The 14,460-nt window shown below is 42.8% G+C and overlaps 1 protein-coding gene across 1 annotated transcript in view; it reads right to left on the bottom strand.

Annotated features, from left to right (window-relative positions):
* GPR157 (G protein-coupled receptor 157) overlaps window positions 1-14,199 on the bottom strand; it is a 46,964-nt gene extending 32,765 nt beyond the window's left edge. The window contains exon 1 of the mRNA XM_003765511.4: window positions 13,225-14,199. Coding sequence (XP_003765559.2) covers window positions 13,225-13,619 — 395 coding nt within the window. The 5' untranslated portion in view covers window positions 13,620-14,199. The remainder of the gene's footprint in view (window positions 1-13,224) is intronic.
* Window positions 14,200-14,460: the final 261 nt, after the last annotated feature.

Below are 14,460 nucleotides of genomic sequence, written 5' to 3'. Positions count from 1 at the left end.
TACTGTGCAGAAGGAAATCTACATGAGGAAATCAGAGAAGCATCCCCAAACTTCTAAGAATGGAGGAAGGGCATAGGAAGCAGAGCACAAGGGTCACCGTGGAAATGACTAGATCACTAAAATAGATTACTAATCTCTGAGTAACTGATAAAACAAAAATGGCTCCAGAGAGGCACAGCAGCATGCAGCATGCAATGAGGTCAGTGCAATGTTTATTTTTGCTTAACTCTTTTTGATAACGAAGGAGGATTCCATTTGGGGCAAGTGGTATATTTAGAAACGATAAAAGGCAGCCATGAGTTTGGGGCATTTTGGGAAAATGCTAGTTCAATAGCCAAATTGTTCAGAATCCGAGAAACTTAAAGTTGGCGGGGACCTCAGAAGCCCAACAGGACAGAACCGAGCAAGCTATTAACTCGATTCAATCTTGGATGCTGAAAGAAACCCGTTCCCGTTCCCAACTGGTTCCTCGCAATACCACCAGTAAATGACAAACAGCAAAACACATCAGCTAAAAAGCCAGGTCACAAATGAATACTCTTGAACCTTGCTCCCCATCGAACAGTTCAAACAGAGGAACAGTTTATTTTGGGGACACCGGGAGAGTGTTTTTGTGTGTGCTAATATTTGCTTTTTTTTAAAGTGTTAACTCATCTTTTGCTGGTGATGGGGAGCTTCCTCCCACCCCCCACTACCCAACTGGGCTGTGGGAAGCTGATTTCAAGGAAAAAAGTCTTTACTCAGAGATGGGGACTTTGCTGATCTCAGCATTTCCTCCAATAGGAAATGGCCAAATAGCATCGCTATGTCCCTCGACCATAGGCAGACAAAGACCGGGGGCTCACTGTAATTACATGCTATCCGAGAAGCAATCTGGAGCCATTTCTGGGTCAGAGATACAAAGATTAACAACAACAACCTATCACCCACACTTTTTAGAGCAAGGAGTATCTTCAGAGAAGACTGGCCAACTAGATACCCCCATGAAGAAGGGAAAGCCAGAGCTGGAGTCAGGATGGCTCATCTTCCCCGAGTTCAAATCCAACCTTAGACACACACTAGCTGAGTGACCTGCTAGGACAGAGATGAGAATACACAAAGGAAGTGGGATGTCATTGGTGGAGGGGACTCCAGGATGGAACGCTCCACCAATGTAGAAACAACCCTGCAAATCCCTGTCTGATTCCTGGTCATCTTCCCCCAGGAATTCTTCCCGGAGCAGTTGCTGTGCCATGATGGAGGCCTCAGTCCCACCAGGGTAATGCTGGGGGAGCACTTGGAGGGAGCACCTGCTATTCCGGTGACCCTTACAAAAAGATAATCCCCATCTAAAGGTAATTGGTTCCTTGAAGATAATCCAGCTTTGGGCAAATAACTGCATGGAATTACTAGAGTGCTCCCTGATTCACATAAAAGCTAAATGTCTCCCGCTGATCCAAATAGAACTGGGCAGGAGGTGGCGCCATAGTGGATAAAGAGCCAGGGCTGGAGGCCGGACAACTCGTCTTCCTAAATTCAAATCCAGCCTCAGACACTCACTGGGTGACCCCAGACCCTTTGCCCCCTTTGTCTCAGTTTCCTCATCTGTAAAATGAGCCAGAGAAGAAAATGGCAAACCCAAATGTAGTCGGGAAAATTTGAACACGACTGAAAGGACTGAACAACAACTACAACAGATCACACCCTTTGAGATGATGCATTTATTAAGCACCTACTATGTATCAAGTGCTGTGCTGAGAATTAGAGTAGGTGAGCTCTAATTTTAGGTTTTAGAATAAGGAGCTATTGAAAGGGAGTATTCCTAAACTATCAGATGAGGGCACAAGGGAAACAGGGAGAATCTTCCAATAAGATTGATTCTCATCTGTGTGGGAGAGTAGTAGGATAGCAGAGTTGGAGATGAAAAGGTGATCCTAGGCCACCTGTCCAATTAATCAATAAGCATTTATGTAGCACCTACTGTTTGCCCAGCACTGTGCAAAGCACTGGAGATATATTAAAAAAAAAAAAAAGAACAGTTGTCACCCTTGAGGTACCCATAAACAAAGATGGATTTAACAGTCTACATCCCTCCTCATTTCATAGATGAGGAAATTTTGGCCTATGACAGCGGGGCCCAGAGGAAAGACTACCAAACTCAAAATCACAGCTTCCAAATCCAATCCTGATTTAATTCTTTTGCAACCTGAGAAGTCACTACCTCTCTGGGCCTCCTTTTCAATCCCACTTCCCGGGATGGCTGGGACTTTCAAATGAGACCCTGTTCCAGAAAACAAAGCTAAAGGCATCGTGGAAATAGCAATTATTATGTTATCACTATTACAGAGAAGATCTGGGGAGGGGGGCTAGTTCTTAACAACCAACCAACCCATGGAATGGGAGAGAATCTATGTCAATAGGGAAGGGAACCTGTTGAGCAGGTTTTTCCTTAATTCTCTGTTCTCTTTTCCAAGACATCAAGGAACCAAGGGCTGACAAAGAGCGCTAGCTTAATATACTTATTATAACATACATTTTCCCACCCAAACTCAGTCTAAAGCAGAGGTCACTCAGTGTACAGGTCTGCAGAGTGGGTTCTGTGTGTTCCTAATCAGACTGAACAGATAAGCTGGACAATATGCTTATCTCTCAGTCGGAAAAGGGAAGCCAGTAGAGTATTCTCCCTCCCCTCTCCTCTTTTTTTTCATTCCTCTAAAAGATTCTCCCAAGCAGGAAAAATTCCTCGAGAGTCCCTGCTGAGGAAAAATATCAACAGCATTTGAAAATGGTTTTTTTTTAAATCTGTATTTTGTTCCAATGGCAAAGTTGGCCCTACCAGAGAATTAGAAACAAATCTCTTGCGGCGGATCTCCCTGGATGCTTTAATCTCAAAATGAAAAGCGTGTATTTAATGAGTGATGTCACTGGTCCATAGCTATTCCTTCCCACGCCTGCTACCTGGCAAGTCAGGCATTTTAATGATTTCATCCCAAAGTCCATCAAAAGCAAGAAAAGCAGGAGGAGGGAAAGATAGAAGAGAAGTCCCTTTTCTTCTTGTTGCTTGTCCTCCATTTTTGAAGAGGACCATGACATCAGGGAGGTGATGCTGTAACATGCAAGTGAATTGGATTGAAGAGAGGGCTGGGTAAGGTCACCTGCCTCACTTTCCCCTCCAGAGCCATGGGGATATAGGTCAATTGGAAGTGACCATCTTTGGTGATGATTCCGACTGATCAGTGATGAATAGAACCAGCTACACCCAGAGAAAGAATACTGGAAAATGAGTGTGGACCACAACATACCATTTACACTTTTTCTGTTATTGTTTGCTTGCATTTTTGTTTTTTCTTCTCAGGTTATTTTTACCTTCTTTCTAAATCTGATTTTTCTTGTGCAACAAGATAACTGTATAAATATGTATACATATATTATATTTAATATGTTTAACATGTATGGGACTACCTGCCATTTAGGGAAGGGGGTGGGGGGGAAAAGTTGGAACAGAAATTTTTGCGAGAGTCAATGTTGAAAAATTACCCATGCATATGTTTTGTCAATAAAAAGCTAAAATTAAAAAAAGGGATATAAATCAGAATAACGCAATAGAATATAACCTCTTTGAGGGTAGGGATTGGATGTCTGTACCCCAAGCTCCCAAAACAACTCCAGAAAAAACCCAGAGGTGACTCTAATACACTTGTATTGAATCACTCAAGTAAAATTAAACTCTTTGAAGTCTGAGACCAGGTCACAGCCTCTCTCCCTATCTAGTGCCTAGCACACCATCCTAGACAGAGTCGGTGCTTAATAATATTTGTGACTAATGACAATGATAGGAAGCAGCATGGTGTGGTGAGTAAAGAGCCCCTGGAGTCAAAGGCCCCTGTTACTTACTCCTTGTATAGAAGCGATCACACTTCGGGTGATTTTAAAACAAGTCATTTAACCAACCTGTGGCTCAGTCTTCCTCCTCTCTAATGGGTTGTAGTAGACGGTTCCTAAGATTCCTTCTAGTTCTAAATCTGTGACAAAATTGTCCTAAGGTGACTTGGAGTCAGAAAAACCTAAGGTTAAAGTTACTTACCAACTCCCATAAAATAGGAATGATGATATCAGCCCTAACTCATAGGGTGTTCAGAACTTAAATACGATGATGTATTTAAAGAGTTTTGCAAACCTTAAAATGCTATATTATTATTATATCTTCCCTTTTTCCAATAACCTATAGCTTGAAACAATCCTGTTAGTATAATTATTACCATCCAAGAATTCCCCCAACCTTACTTTTCTGGAAGTTCAAAGAATTGAAAAGTTTAGTGTTTCAATTAAAACTGGGTGGAAAGGAGGCTAAAGAGAGTGATTAAGGTGCACAGGTTCTATTTTCAAAGGTGAGACCCTATTCTCACACCTACTTTTTTGGTGCATGTGTCAGTGGTGATGCATACAATAGTCAGATCAGAGAAATAAGAGTTTCTGAACCCAGCCCAATCTGGGCATGAGGGAAACAAATGTAGAAAAATAAGTTACATATACTTTATACTTTAACATATTTAATATGTATGGGACTGCCTGCCATCTAGGGGAGGGGGTGGGGAGACAGAAGGGAAAAGTTGGAACAGAAGTTTTTTGCAAGGGACAATGCTGAAAAATTTTCCATGCATATGTTTTGTCAATGAAAAGCTACAATTAAAAAAAAGAAAAGAAAAATAAGTTACCTCTCTGGCAATAGCACACTTTAAAATGTTTTTATTTTTTTAAATAGCCTTTTATTTACAGGTTATATGTATGGGTAACTTTACAGTATTGACAATTGTCAAACCGTTTATTCCAATTTTTCCCCTCCTTCCCTCCACCCTCTCCCCCAGATGGCAGGATGACCAGTAGATATTAAATATATTAAAATATAAATTAGATACACAATAAATATACATGACCAAACTGTTATTTTGCTGTACAAAAAGAATCAGACTCTGAAATATTGTACAATTAGCCTGTGAAGGAAATCCAAAATGCAGGTGGGCAAAAATATAGGGATTGGGAATTCAATGTAATGGTTCTTAGTCATCTCCCAGAGTTCTTTCACTGGGTGTAGCTGGTTCAGATCATTACTGCTCCATTGGAACTGATTTGGTTCATCTCATTGCTGAGGATGGCCAGGTCCATCAGAATTGGTCATCATATAGTACACTTTAAAATGTTAAATGACATTGGGAATTATCATTGATTTTCAAGGGATTGAAACTGAAGCTTGAGCCATTGAGATCTCTTTGATCAAATGAGACAATATCTGTAAAGTAAATTGCAAAGTGCCCGCCACATATATGATATATAATACTTATTCTCTCTCCCTTCTCTTCCCCTTGGGACCAAACTGCCTTATCTCTGGAAGCATGGGGGAGGTAGGGAAAAGGTAGAGGTTAAATGGGAAATCAGATGAGGTCAGGTCCTAAGGTTTAGGAGTTTAGATTTAAAGCTGAAAAGAATTTGAGCTCATTCAGCCCAGTCAGCCAGTCAACAAACATTTTTTAAGTGTGAGGCAAATGCTAAGCACTGGAGACTCAGAGAAAGGTGACAGATAGTTGTCCTTTTATTGAGATGCTGAATGGTGTTTTGAACCAAGAGGGACCACCCTCTGTAGAGGTCTGGAGCCATCTCACCTTGCCACCCCCTGTCAAAAATCCCAGTCATGTCCCTGAGGTTAAATTTCCCCTTTAAAATCTCCTTGTGGGCCATTCCATGGCCATGGCACTCTGCCTCATGGGGCCTTTCTCCTTTCTCTTCTCCCCCGTGCCTAACTCCACTCTGCTTCCCAACTCCACTTCTCTTCCTTAGAGCTAACTAATTCTTTTAGGGTGCTAAGAACCTTTCAGGATTTAGCCTGTCACTTAAGGCCATGGCCCAGCCTCATGGGATGCTGTCTTTCTACTGGGTAATCGTGAGTTCCCCTGAGGAACTTATCTTTCATGCTCTCCCACTCTATTTCATATTTACCATCCCCAGTGTCTATTATATTCCTTCATTTTGACTGTAACCTCTTCCCTAAATAAACTACCTTTTGCCAAAGAGCATGGCAACTATGAATTCTTCACAGGACTGAACCCCAACTTTTAGTGCCTGCCACCATTTGGTGCCAGATCCCACATCATAGATCACATGACCTCCACAAGGAGCTCAAAGCTTAATGAGGGAGATATACAAACAATTATGTACTAACAAACCCATATATAGGAAAAAATTAAAGATACTAAAGGGGGATGGGACTAGGATTAAAGGGATCAGGAGAATCTTCCTATACGAGGTGGGATGTTAGCTGGGACTTGAAAGAAGACAGGAGGGAGGGTATCCCAGGCAGAGAAAAGAGATAGAGACCAAGAAGGCCAGTATGGGTGAATCACAGCGTGTGTGGCAGGGAGTAATACAGTGTAAGAACAGAAAGGTAAGAAGTCTCCAGGGTAGGAAGGGCATTAAGACCCTGCCTCTAACTCTATTGTAGGTATTCTTTCAATGGAACTTTGTTATTCTTCTTGTATAGATTTTAAAAACCCCAAAGTCAGATCTATGCTTCTAAGGGCTTCTTCCTGTGTTGCTTGGGAAGTTTAAAAGTATCAGAAAACTAACATAAGTTATCGTCATCTTCTCTTTAGCTTCAGGCAGCTGTTGGGCTGGAAGGACCCCTGGGAGCTATGTCTTAATCAAGTCTTATTTCCTCTCTTGGAGTCTAAGTTTGGAACAGAAAGGGGCTAATCATTAGGAGTAAAAAAGCTGCTTGGAGCACTTAACTGTGGTGAAGAGAAAAGAAGAAAATATCAGTCCTACAAAGCTTCACCTTCAAGCTCCAAGCTCAGCTCAGTAAGGGCTAAGACAGCAGACTACCGCCAAAGGATTTTTAGATACCTTGAAGGCAGGATGATCTGATCTAAGTGTAAAGTCTGTAGATCCTAACCGGGGCAAATGTGACAGGCTTTAGTGGGCCCTGCAGCCTCCGAGGGGGATGGAAACACAGTCCCAGTCTCTTCTGTCAAGACAAAAGTGTTTAGTCTTCCTTTCAGCTTCCTATTAACTTCACTTCTTAGAAGCTTACAGATAGAGGAAAGAAAAAATAAGAACAACTTTGAGGTCCCTTTGGAACATAGAGAGAGCTTAACTTAAATCCAAAAAAAATCATAATTATAAATGTGATACTGACAACAGCATTTCTGAGAACTATCACAGTGGCCTTCTAATAGGTCTCTCTACTTCTGGAGCCCCATCCATCATCCTCTGAACAGCTGTTAAATGGATTCTGACAAACAAGTCTGATCAAGTCTCTCTACATAACCTTCAGGGGCCCCCTATTGTGCTAAGGATAAAATATTAACTTCCTCTGCTTAGGGTGTAAAGCCCTTCACAATTTAGCTCCAGTCTACTTTGCTTACTTTTTTGTTTTTTAATTTTTTTTTTTACTATAAACTTAACAGCCATCACCTAATATGAATATTTTAGTAAAGCAAGAAGAAATTGTTCACAAAATCATAAACTTCTGGGTTTTTCCCCCTAAAACAAAAGGTACACATCAAATTTAACATAGTAGTAATTACCATTTGTGTCTCCTGATCTTTTTTTTCCCCTTCTGTATATTTAATTTTTTGTTGATTTTCTTTTTGGTAAAAGAAAAAATTCTCTATCACCATCCACTAAATTCCTCCAAGCCCTAAGTACAATCCATTTACGTGGCAACAAATAAGTCTGATCAAGCAAAACAAATGAACACATTGGTTAAGTCAGAAAATGTATAACTTATTCTATACTTCTGTTGTGCCAAAGTTCCCTTTTAATGTCCCAGTGCCCCAGTTTTAACAATTGTCCTATTTAGTTATTCTGCCTCAAGTTATAACGTTTCCCTCTTAATGTTTGAGATGACGGTTTTATATCTTTAGGTTATAGACATTCCTTCTTAATGTTTGCCAAGATAAAGGTTTATCCATTTTCGATGTCATTAGAATATCAGCAACCTCCCTCCATTGTGTCATCCTAGGGGCCTCCCCCACCATTAGGTTATCCCCACCTAGGTCCCTCCATTATGTCATTGTTCTTGTTATTCCATAAAAAGCTCGCTGTCCCAATACTCGGGGCTAGACTCTTTGAGATGATAGTCTCGTTTAGCCCTGGGATCAACATGGATCCATTGGTCCCAGTATTTCTCTCCATTTAATAAACTATTAAATTGGACTCTAATCTCTTATCTTGCTCAGTTTCTTTGCCATTACACTTCTGGTCGGTCCATTGGCTGAAAAACAATGGGAGCATATTTGGCCATCAGTCCTTTGAAGTGCTGATAGTTCACTTTATTCATCAGAGTTCTGAAGTCTCTCAATGAGGATTTCCTTTATATTACAGTTACAACCTCCCGGCACATCCTTTCTTCTCCCCTTACATTATTCCCCTTCTCTTCACACATTCATCTTCCCAAACATTTCATTTTCTACCTGGCTGCATTCATTTAGGACTTCTCTACCATGCTCCCAGGAAGGAATCTCTTCATTGGAAAATCTCATCTTGCAAGATCCAATTAGCCTTGTTCCTCATCAGGATCTCCTAAGCCTCGACCTGGGGGGTAGAACCTTAAACTTTCATTTAAGGAAGGGGCACAGGAGAAACATCTCTCTCATTTTGGACTTCTTTTTTCCACCATGCCCTCACAGGTATATTCCTCACCTTCTCTCACTGCCTCCCTACCCCTTCAGGTTTCTTTTGTACATTGCCTTTATCCATTAAATGACAAAAGTTTTTTCCATCCTACATCTGTATCCCCAACTATTACCAAAATGCCTGGCACATAGCAGGCACTTAATAAGTATTTCTTTTCTTTTCTTTCCTTTCTTTTTCTCTTTCTTCCTTCTTTCCTTTCTTTCTCTCTTTCTCTCTTCCTTTTTTTCCTGCTGAAATAATTGGGGTTAAGTGATTTGCTCAGAGTCACACAGTCAGGAAATATTAAGTGTCTGAGGTCACATTTGAACTCAGGTCCTCCTGACTTCAGGGCTGGTGCTCCATCTGCTACACCAACTAGCTTCCCCCTTAATAAGTATTTCTTGACTATTGACATTTCCCCAGTAGCCAAACTAGCTTACTTCCTTCTCTCGGAATCCCATTTAATGACTCCATGCTCTTGCATGCAGTATACAGATCCTCTTCACCTCTGTCTTTTAGAATCCTGCACTCCTTAATAAATAGGTACTCTCAAATCAGAACCCAAGGGGAGATATTTCCCTACTACCCTTAGAACATTTTAGTACGTACTGCCTCTCTTCAAACAGTTTCTTATCTACTTTAGAATGTAAACTCTTTACATAGGTATTATTTCATTTATTGCATATAATCTGGCATATAGTAGGTGCTCAAAAATGCTAGTACATTTTCTGTTCTATGTTGTCTGCCCCATTAGAATGTAAACTCCTTGAGGACAGGGACTGATATATTTTTGTCTTTGGATCCTTAATATCTAGCACTCTGCCAGACACGTATATATCTTCAACAAATATTTGTTGAATGAAGAATATTGTAAGACACATATCTATTGTGATTGGAATAAAGAAAAAATAAAGGAACAGAAGATTCCAGGGAACATATTTCCTGCTCCCAGCACTGTGATTTACCTACCGACTGACCACAGGATATTTTCCCCAGACTGGAAATAATAGTAATAGCCAGTATTTCTATAGCAAAGTTTACAAAGCGCTTTGTACAAACATCTTATTTTATCCTAATAACCCTAGGGGGTAAATGCTATTATTGTCCTCATTTTATAGATAAGTGATTTGAAGTGAACCGGTTAAGTGACTTGCCCAAAGTCACACAGATAGTAAATGTTTGAGATAGGGTTTGAATTCAAGACTTCCTGGAGCTCTATCAGGCCACAGCTTCATAGGATTATAGATTTAGGACTAGAAAAAACCTTGGGGATTATCCATGTTCAAATCTCATTTTATGATGAAGAAACTATATAAAAAAGTCAGTCATAATTCAAACCCGAGTCCTAAACACCCAGAATTCTTCATACTGTACCACCTGCCTGCCCTATGCATCTTGTGTTTCTTTTTCATGTTCTTCCATGGGTTCTTCATAGCAGTGTCTCCCACCTTAATGAAGGACTTTCTTCTATTCCTCCTTTGATCAATGCTACCCTTAACACATACCCTCCTTAAAGTTAAATGGCCGTATACAAACAAAACATTTTTATGAAACAAGTTTACATAAGACCTGGGGAGCTGCCGCAGAGTCAGGGGTTAAGTGAGTTACCAAAGTCCCAAGGTTAACAGGTCAAATCTTGGATTCAGGGGCGTGGGGGCAAATGTTTAACAATCAGCTTTCCAAAAGTAAAAAAGTAGGTATTTTATGTCTAACCTACATTATTAACATTTTCTCCATCACTTTCTTAAATCTAGATAATAAACAAAATAATAAACCAAGATCTGATTTATAGAATTTGTTGCTTTCCAAGATATAGAGGCTCACGGTGAAATCAGTCTGGTTTGAACTGGCTCCAGCCCATTCCTGGATGGATTCCAACCTAGATTTTCCTAACTCTAAGATCAGACCCTTGATTCCTGACAATCCATTGTCCTTCAAAACATTTCTCAAACATTCGTGTTGTTTCCCATCAGAAAATATAAGCTCTATGATAGAAGAGACTGAATCATCTTTCTATTTTTTTTGTCTTCATCTCTCCAAAATTTAGTAATAAACAATGGATTGGACAGCCTGATTGACACTCACTACTCACATTTCATATTTCAGTAGAGATTTAAAGTGACAAGAGTGTTTTTCTCTATAACAACCCAGTGATGTACAGAGATTATTCTCCCATTTTATGGATGAAGTCTCAGAGCTGGTAAGCAACGAGAGAACTAGGATACCTCACTATGTTGCCCAGGGACATTGGTCTTGAAAACAACTGTTTTTGCCCAGATTAGCAACATTCCTTTCCTTTCACAGGTGGTTGATGGATCCTTAGATTGATTGAGATGAGTAGCACAGGATTGTAATGGAAAAGTCAGACATCAAAGAAATGCAGTGTGTTTCCCAGCTCTCTTACCAGGACCCCTCTGTCAAACCCTTCCTCCTCCATCCATAAATCCTTCCCTGGGGGAGACTACCATGCTAAGGGCTGGATAAACTGTGAATAAGGGGGAAGGAACTAGCACGTGTTAAGTACCTTTGAATCAGTCACTGTGCTGAACACTACAAAATCATCTCAGTTGAGTCACTAGTGAGAAGTCAACCACTTCTCAGTGGGAGTGTGAGGACAGAGACAGAGAGAGAAGGAAAAGAAGAAGAAAGAGGAAGAGGAGGAGAACAAGAAGAAGGGAGAGAGAAAAAAGAGGGAGAGAGAAAAGAGAGGGAAGAGAGGGAAAGAGAGGATGGAGAAGAAGAAAGGGAGGAAGGGAAGGAGGGGAAAAAGACAGAGACAGAGAGATGGGGGGAGAGAAAGAGAGAAACAGAGCTCTCTCTCTGGGAGGGAGAAGGAGGAAGGAGGGAGAAAGGAGGGAGGGAAGGAAAAGGAAGAGAGGAAAAAAACAGGAGGAAATCAAGAAAGCACTTTATTTTGAAATGAGACTTGGGTTTAAATCCCAGCTTTTCCACTTTTAACAAGTGTAATCTTGGGGAAATCATAATTTCACAGATCTAGAGTTGTAAGGGAACTTAGAAGCTATCTATTTTACTGGCTCATTTTCTAGCAGAAGACACGGAAGTCCAGGAAAATGAATGATTTGCTCATATAGTCAGAAGTAATAGAAGCATCAGGGGTACGGGGTCCCCTCTATGCTCCTTGGTTTCCACATCTGTAAAAAGCAGGGGGTGGACTTGATGATTGTAAGGTCTCTTCTAGCACTAACCCTATCATACTTTTCTTTCAGGGTCTTTAAGGGAGGAGCACATCTACAAAGTCAAGCTGGACAGATTGTTAAGAAGGCAACCACTCAACTTTCAAAAGCTAGAATGGCACCCTTGTTTCCTCTTCCCACCTAAAATGGAAAAAGAAGCCAGGGCAGGCTATGCTACTAATTTTTCAGATGACCTGACCTTGGTTATGCTCATTAGTAGCCTGATTTTGTAGGTGAAAGACAGACAATCACAAGATCTAAGAGATGGAAGGCACCTCAGAACTCTGAGGCCTTTTTAGGAAAATGAGGGGCTGGACCCTATTGGCCATCACTTCCTTTGTAGCTCAAAATGTATTTATCCTATGGAAAAGGAATCCCCTCTAGCATCTACCCTATAAATGTGCATATAGCCTTTGCTTAAACCTTATTTCTAACCCAATTAACTCCCTTAGCTGCTCATTCTGCTTGACAAAGTACTTGGTACAACAAATGATCTTAATAAATGCTCTCTCTTTATATCTATCAATCAATCCATCACGTATCCATCTCTCTCACATATCTCTCTGTCACTATCCAATTATCCATCTATCCATCTCCCTATCTATCTATCCACTTATCTATCCCTATCATGTTTGTCTCTACTCACTTCTCTATCCACCTGTCTATCCATCTATCGACCTATCCTCTGTGATTGTCTGTCCATTTATCTATTTATTCATCCATCGATTCATCTTCTATTCACCTATCAATTTGTCTATTTATAATCTATCATCTGTCTCTCTGCATTTATCTAGCTATCTGTCCATCTGTCAATCTATCCATCTATCTATATCTATCATGTTTGTCTCTCTGCATTTATCTATCTATCCACCTATCTATCATTTGTGTCTGTCTCTATTCATTTATCTATCTACCCACCTATCTATTCATCTATCCACCTATCCTTATCCATCTATATCTATCATCTGTCTGTCTCAATGCATCTATCTATGTATCCATCTATCTGTCTACCCAGGGTAGGGTGGGAGAGGATCTCTTTGGAAGGTTTATTTCCGGTAAGCCTCCTTCTGTTTCAACTTGTCCTTTCAAGCCAAGGAGAACACGCCTACTCTTTCCTCCCTAATACAGCCTGGAAACACCTCGAGAGCAATCAGTAACGCTAGGTGAAGGATGTGTCTCCTGCCCGTCTCCCCCCAGTTAATCCTGAAGCTTTTGCGAGCTAGAATTGTGTTCTAACAAGAGGGAAGTTGTGACTGTCCACAAGGAGCTTACACTGGAGGGACAACTTTGTGTAAAAAACCTAACCCCTCAAAACCCCCGCAGGGAAAGCAGCTGAGGACAGAAGGGTGCTCTCTGGGCAAACAGTCCCGGGAGCGTGACCCACCTGATGATGTGGAAGCAGTAAAGGAGCCGCGTCCCAGCCCAGGGGCCCTGGCCGCTGCGGACGATGGTGAGGTACAAATAAATCGCGATGGCAACCGTCCAGAAGAAGGAGCTGGTGTTGGCGAAGGTGGAGAGGGCTCCCTGCACCACGCAGTCCCAGGTGGTGTCCTGGAAGTTCTGGAGGACCCCGTAGAAGTAGGAGGCGGCGGACAACAGGTCGGCCAGGGACAAGAAAAGGAGCAGCTGCCGGGCTCGGCTCCTCAGGTCCGGCCACAAGGCATGGGTGCCTATGAGGAGGCTGGAGCCCAGGAAGGACAGGACGCAGGACAGCAGGACCACGATCTTCTCCGAAGGGTAGACCTGGGTTGAGGGCGCAGGCTTCGGGGGCTGCAGCATGGCCAAGGAGAGGAGGCGCGAAGGGAACCTGGGCCAAGGGACTTCCAGGAGCCGACAGCCAGGCAAGGGAAGGAGAGGAGATCGTGGAAGTCGCAGAGGGAGGAGAGATGGGGGCCCGGGAAAGATGCTGTCGCAGGGCCGGCCGAAGAAGGGAAAGAAGTAAGAATGGGAAGTGAAGCGGCTGCAGGGGAAGAGCTAGGACGTCTTGGGGAGGGAGGGAAAAGTGGAAAGGGCTGGAGAAGAGGGGGAGACGCAAGGGAGAAGGGATGCTGAACAAAGAGGCCCGACGAGGAGGACAGAAGCTGGGAGCCCGGAGACGGAGAAATCTGGGGGAGGCAGGACGGAAGCAGCGGGAAAGGGACCCAGCAACTTCAGCCGGAGAAAGTTCCCACTTGCTGTGGCGGCGGTGTTGCCGTGCTGCCGGAGCCGAGGGGTGCGGGGTGCTGCTTGGGGGGTCCCGAGGGACGGCTGCTCTAGCTGCTCCCGTCCCAGAGCCTTGCACCCGGACCCGCCAGTCCGCCCCCTCTCGCCGCGGGGCAGCGGCGTCATGTGAGCCGTAGCAGCGGCCGGGGCTTTGCCCCAGACTCGCCGGAGCTCGGCTCGACCCCGCCCCAATCCTGGTGCGGCCCCGCCCCCGGCCCGGTCCCGCCCCTGGCCCGGCCCGGGCCGCTCAGCTGGCTCCAGTTGCTGCTGCTGCTGCATCTCGAGGATAATCAACCCGGTTCTCTCGAGCCCCGACCTCCTTCTCCGGGGCCCCCCCCCCCCCCCCATGAAAAGACCCCCGCCACCTTTCTGAAAAAGCTTGACATTTCGGACACGTATTCTTTCGCTTTCTTTTCCT

The sequence above is a fragment of the Sarcophilus harrisii genome, chromosome 3 (assembly GCF_902635505.1).
Source record: "Sarcophilus harrisii chromosome 3, mSarHar1.11, whole genome shotgun sequence".
NCBI lineage: Eukaryota > Metazoa > Chordata > Mammalia > Dasyuromorphia > Dasyuridae > Sarcophilus > Sarcophilus harrisii.
Note: the sequence above shows the minus strand (reverse complement) of the source record. Positions and strands in the feature narration are given on the sequence as shown.